Source organism: Octopus bimaculoides, chromosome 3 (assembly GCF_001194135.2).
Source record: "Octopus bimaculoides isolate UCB-OBI-ISO-001 chromosome 3, ASM119413v2, whole genome shotgun sequence".
In the NCBI taxonomy this organism is placed as follows: Eukaryota; Metazoa; Mollusca; class Cephalopoda; order Octopoda; family Octopodidae; genus Octopus; species Octopus bimaculoides.
Window position 1 is genome coordinate 60,310,639 of NC_068983.1, and position 6,607 is coordinate 60,317,245.

At 39.6% G+C, this 6,607-nt stretch overlaps 1 protein-coding gene across 1 annotated transcript in view; it reads left to right on the plus strand.

Annotated features, from left to right (window-relative positions):
* The window catches only part of LOC106869623 (NPC intracellular cholesterol transporter 1), a 69,779-nt gene that overhangs the window by 45,427 nt on the left and 17,745 nt on the right, over positions 1 to 6,607 (plus strand). The window contains exons 13-16 of the mRNA XM_014915431.2: positions 93 to 182; positions 3,047 to 3,237; positions 4,337 to 4,458; positions 5,925 to 6,048. Of these exons, the coding sequence (XP_014770917.1) occupies positions 93 to 182; positions 3,047 to 3,237; positions 4,337 to 4,458; positions 5,925 to 6,048 (527 nt within the window). The remainder of the gene's footprint in view (positions 1 to 92; positions 183 to 3,046; positions 3,238 to 4,336; positions 4,459 to 5,924; positions 6,049 to 6,607) is intronic.

Genomic DNA, 6,607 nt, shown 5'->3' on the forward strand with positions numbered 1-6,607 from the left:
TATATATATATATATATATATATATATATATTGTCCAACCCATACCATCATAGAAAACATGTTGAATAATGATGATGTCTATGCTATTGCAGGTGGTTGTGTTCTCTCTCTGGTTTTGCATTTCTGGTGCTTTGATGATGCGTGTAGAAATTGGTTTAGACCAAAGTTTGTCAATGCCAAAGGTAAGGTTTATTTAATTATTTTTATGTTTCATTGTCTTTTTTTTTTATATGTGCCTCAGCAGAATGAGTAGAGCTTCAGACAAAAATACCTGGAGGTATTTAGTCGTTAGCATTTAAACTAAACATATCTGGTCCTAATATTTTACCTGTTTTATGTTACACCTACCTTACGGGGTCATTCTAAAAATAAACAGTTACATCATCAAAATCTTGAAGCTACAAGATAATCCATGATTAATTCAAAACATTTGACAGAATAATCTGAATGCTAAAGGGTTAAGGTTGCTAATGCTCTGAGTTCAAATCACGCTGTGATCAACTTTGCTTTTCATTGTTAGAGGGGTTGAGTAATAAAATTCCAATTGAGTACTGCATGTCAGTTTAATTGACTAAAACCACACACCCTTTTCCTGCCAAGTTTCTTGTCTTGTACCTGTGCTGGAAACTACCATTATTATTGAGAAGGCAACAAGCTGCCAGAATCCTTAGAGCAGTGGAAGAAAAATCATTCCAGCATTTGTTCTGATTTTTAACTTTCTGAGTTCAAATGCTGCCAAAGTCAATTTTGCTTTTCATCTTTTTAAATTAGATTAAAGTACCAGTCAAATGCTGGTGTTGCTGGCATCAACAACTATTCCACCTCTCTAAATCGCTACCCCAATTCAGAAATAATTGTTATTATTATGAAGAACGTTAAAAATGGTAGAATGTCTTGTATGTAGTCAAAAGTTCAAATCCAGCTACGTCATACTTTTTTATCCTTCCAAGGACTGATAAAAAAAAAAAAAAAAAGAACACCAATCAAGTTTTGGTCTTGATTAAAATGTCTAAATACCCACCCCCACCAATTTTTGATCTTGAGCCAAAGATAGAAGTTTTTCATATTAATGCCCCCTGTTTCTGTTCAAGAATATAATTTTGAAATTAACTTACATATTGGCATTTGGATTCCTAAATTCTTTTACACTTACCTTATCTGGTACTTAATGTAGAACTTAAAAACCTTTGAGAAAGGCATGAAATCCTCAACTTCTGCTTTGTGTAAAAGTTGCAGGGTGTTAAACACATGCTAAAAAAGCAATTCTGTTTTATTCATCTTTTCAAGGTCAATACAGTACCAGTTGACCATTGCTATCGACTGGCCCCTTCCACACAAAATTTCAGGCTTTGTGCCTATTATAGAATTATTATTATTATTATTATTGTTAAGGCGGCGAACTGGGAGAATCGTTAGCATGCCAGGTGAAATGGTTAGTGGTATTTCGCCCGTTGCTACATTCTAGGTTCAAATTCTGCCGAGGTTGATTTTGCCTTTCATCCTTTCAGGGTCAATAAATTAAGTGCCATTGAAATTCTGGGGTCAATGTAATTGACTGGTTGCCCTCCCCCCCAAAACTTCAGACCTTGAGCCTATAATAGAAAGGATTATTATTATTATTATTATTATTATTATTATTATTATTAAGGCAGCAAGCTGGCAGGATCGCTAGCACGCTGAGCAAAATGCTTTGAGGTATTTCGTCTGTGTTCATTTTCTGGGTTAAAATTCTGCCAAGGTTGACTTTGCCTTTCATCCTTTTGGGGTCACTAAAAGATGGCTACCCTTGTGGCAAAACTTGAAGCCATTATTGTTGTTGTTGTTGTTATTAAGTCGCCTAGCTGGCAGAATTGTTATCAACACTGGGCAAAATGCTTAGTGGCATTTCCTCTCTACTTACATTCTGAGTTCAGATTCCACCTAGGTCGACTTTGCTTTTGATCCTTTCAGGGTCAAGTACTGGGGTTGATGTGATGACCATCACCCTCCCATCACATTCCAAGCTTTGTGCCTATAGTAGAAAGGATTATTAAAACTATTATTATTTTTATTAATCAGCAGAAGTTAGAAAATGACTCAAAGGCCAAGAGTTAGGAGCATGGTACAAAACTCATCCTTTGAGTCGCCTTCTAACTGCTGTTGATTAATAATGTGTGTGTGTGAAGATGCATGATTTAGTAGTTAGGGTATATGTATTTCCTTATTACCCACAGGGGGCTAAACATAGAGGGGTCAAGCAAGGACAGACAAAAGGATTAAGTCGATTACATCGACCCCAGTGCGTAACTGGTACGTATTTAATTGATCTCGAAAGGATGAAAGGCAAAGTCGACCTCGGTGGAATTTGAACTAGGAATTTAATGGCAGACGAAATCTGACTAACGATTCTGCCCTTGGTTAGAGTATATGGCTCATGATTGTAAGGTCCTGAGTTCAATTTCCAGTGTCACCTTGTATCTCTGAGCAAGACACTTTATTTAACCTTACTCCAGTTCACTCAGCTGGCAAAAATGAGTTTTACTTATAATTCAAAGGGCCAGCCTTGTCACATTCTATCATGCTGAATATCTCTGAGAACTACATTAAGGGTACGCGTGTCTGCGGCATGCTCATTCACACACATATGTGTGTGTGTGTATTTATTTGCTATTTCTGTGGATTATTGATTACTGTGAAATGAAAATATAGATCCTTCTCATTAGATACAAAGATTCCATAAGAGACCCACTTTCTTGAGATATCATCATCATCATCATTTAATGTCCGTTGTCCATGCTGGCATGGGTTGGACAGTTTGATCAGGGCTGGCATGCTGGAAAGCTGCAGCAGACGCCAGTCTGATTTGGCATGGTTTTCTACAGCTGGATGCCCTTCCTAACACCAACCACTCTGAGAGTGTAAAGGGTGCTTTTACGTGCCACCAGTATGAGTGCCGCTTGCATGACATAAAAATTTAAATAAAAAAATTTGCCAATGTGAATAAATAAGCATACATTTGTCTAGATGTGTTCAACAAAATTTTGGGTTTTTTTTTTCTAATTTTTAGGATTCCTATGTTCTGCAATATTTCCATAACCTGTCTGAATACCTGTCTATAGGACCCCCTGTTTATTTTGTTGTTCAAAACGAGGTGGATTATTCGTTGAGAGAAAACCAAAACAAATTCTGTGCCATTACAGGTTGTAACTCAGATTCTTTGGAAGGACAAGTTTTTGTAGCTTCCATGCAGCAAAATTAGTAAGTCATTTTTGAATGTATCAGTTATTTAACGTGGTTTGTCTCTAATATCAAGGAAATGGGATGTTTCACATGTTGAACTATTGAAAATCATCACCATATTATTATTATTCATCATCATCATCATTTAATGTCTGTTTTCCATGCTGGCATGGGTTGGACGATTTGACTGAGGACTGGCGAACCAGATGGCTGCACTAGACTCCAATCTGATTTGGCAGAGTTTCTACAGCTGGATGCCCTTCCTAACGCCAACTACTCCGAGAGTGGAGTGAGTGCTTTTTACATGTCACCGGCACGAGGGCCAGTCAGGAGGTACTGGCAACGGCCACGCTCAAATGGTGTATTTTACGTGCCACCTGCACAGGAGTCAGTCCAATGTTTTGTTCACATGCCACCGTCACAAGTGCCAGTAAGGCGAAGCTGGAAATGATTGCGCTCAAATGGTGCTTTTTACGTGCCACCGGCACAGATGCATGACTGCTGCTCTAGCAATGTTCTTGCTCGGATGGTGCTGTTAACGCTCCACTGGCACAGGTGCCAGTCATCGAATTTGGTTCAGTTTTGATTGTTTTCCATGCTGGCACGGGTTGGACAGCTTGACAAGAGCTGGCCTGCTGGAGAATTGCACCTGGCTCCATTTATCTGTTCTGGCATAGTTTCAATGGCTGGATGCCCTTCCTAATGCCAACCACTCTACAGAATGTACTCAGTGCCTTTTATGTAGCAACACCGAAAATTATTATGGCCTGACACATTGGGTTTGATTCTTTTGATACCAATCCACATGGGACCACCCCTGAATCTATGATACAAATTGGAAGTTTTAAACTGATCTAAATTAAAACCTTCCAGCAAAGTTATATATGCTGGTCCATTACTTGGATGACCTATTTTTGCCAGCTGAGTGGACTGGAGCAACATGAAGTGTTTTGCTATAGGACACAACGCATTGCCCAGTCCAGGAATCGAAACCGCAATCTTATGATCATGTTTCCAACACCCTAACCACTAAACCATGTACCTCCATTATTTATTTATGTGTCTGTTATCTGAAATCTTTATTTCTCATTTTCTGAATTACTGTTTTCTTTGAAAGCACTCGAATTGCCAAGTCTTCATCCTCTTGGCTTGATGATTATTTTGACTGGATCAACCCAAATAACCAGAACCCGTGTTGCCGTTACTATAAATCCACTGGAAAGTTCTGTGATGCTGATGGTAATTTCTTTTGCTTTGCTTTCATATCTCTCTCTCTCTCTCTCTCTCCCCCCTCTCTCTCTCTCCCCCTCTCTCTCTCTCTCGCTCCCCCCTCTCTCTCTCTCTCTCTCTTTTTATGGTGTTTGCAGTTGATTTTCATCAGAGGGTAAGAAGCTCATTTTGCTTCTTAACTCCTTTGGTTTTAGTTTCAATCCCACTGCACAGCACCTTGGCCAAGCATCTTCTACTCTAGTCACTGTCCAACCAATACCTTAATGGATTTGGTAAATGGAAATTGTGTGGAAGCCCATCAAGCATGTGTGTGTCTTTGTGCCAGTGTTTATGTTTGTCCTCCCCATATCACCACCTCCATCTGACAAGCAGTGTGGGTTTGTTTATATCCCTGTGACTTAGCAGTTCTGCAAAAGAAACTGATAGAATGAGTTCCAGGCTTAAAAATAAGTATTAGGGTAGGGGTCAGGGGTCAGTCTGTTCAAATAGGTGATGCCCCAGCATGGCCATAGTCCAATGGCTGAAACAAGTAAAAGACCTAATCAGGAAGGAAATGTTGTGTCTATGATGTTTGTTCTCTGACCATGACTATTGAAATCAAGGCAGTTGATGTTCTGTTCTGCTCCATAAAGCAGCGCACTGCCAGAATCGTTAGTACACCAGACAAAGTTCTTAGCAGCATTTCATCCATCTTTACATTCTGAGTTCAAATTCTGCCAAGGTTGACTTTGCCTTTCATCTTTTCAGGATTGATAAAATAAGTACCAGTTGAACACTGGAGTTTATCTGATCGACTTACCCTGCCCTTAAAATTTCTGGTTTTGTACCAAAATTTGAAACCAATATCTGCTACTCTATGTCCGCTGGAGAAACAGAAGGTTGACATCTTTCACCCTTTTGTTATCAACCCGGTTGAAACCAGCTCTGGCTCTGTAGTACAAATATTTTGTTTTCATAAGTTTTGGATTAAAATTTTCTGCCAAACCTTAGTCACAATTTATGCTCCTAACACTAGCTGAATGATAACGAAGTTATTTTATTAAAAATTCTTTGTTATATTTAAAGTAATTGAAAGAAACACAGAGCATCTCAATAGAAATATGGTAACGAAAGGGTTAAAAGAAGGTTTGTGAATAATGGCTGGTGCAGTGTCATTCGTTTCCATGGATGCAAGTGTGGGTTGGTGACAGGAAAGGCATCCAACCCATGTGAGTGTGAAATAATGTGGATGTTAAGGCTGTGTGTGTGTGTTGACAACCAGTGTTAGTTTGTTTACATCCATGTAACTTAGCTGTTTGGCAAAAGAGACCAATAGAATAAGTACCAGATTTTTTAAAAATGTTCTGGGGTCGATTTGTTTGATTAAAGCCATTGAGGCAGTGCTCCAGCATAGCCACGGACCAATGAATGATACAAAAGATAAGACGCTTCCGATATTGTTCCATTCATTTCCCCTCACCCATTTCTGTTTACAGTTGTCAATCCTGACTGTGTTCCGTGTAAAGTGGAAATGGAAGGAAATCGACCAAGTCCTGAAGATTTTAAGAAATATCTACCATGGTTTTTGGATGCCATACCCAGTGTGCAATGTTCGAAAGGGTGAGTTAGTTTTCTGTAACATCTAGCTTTCAATTAAAGTTAAAACAAGTACAAAGATAAATTTTTTTCAACGCGTAAATACTGAACAGTATATCATTGCCAGTGCCGATGGACTGGCTCCTGTACAGGTGATACGTAAAATACACCAATTCGAGCGTGGTCGTGGATCGTTACCAACGTTGCCTTCCTGGCACGTGAAAAGACATTCGAGCAAGATCGTTGCCAGTGCCCCTGGACTGGCCCTTATGCAGGTGGCATGTAAAATACACCATTTTGAGTGTGGCTGTTGCCAGTACCTGCCTGACTGGCCCTCGTGCCGGTGGCACGTAAAAGCACCCACTACACTCTCGGAGTGGTTGGCGTTAGGAAGGGCATCCAACTGTAGAAACTCTACCAAATCAGATTGGAGCTTGGTGTCGCCTCCTGGTCCACCAGTCCTCAGTCAAATCGTCCAACCCATGCTAGCATGGAAAGCGGACGTTAAACGATGATGATAAAACCCTTTTAAGAGCAGTTGCTGGCAAATTTTTCTGCTCTTAAAAGGATTTTATCCTTTATA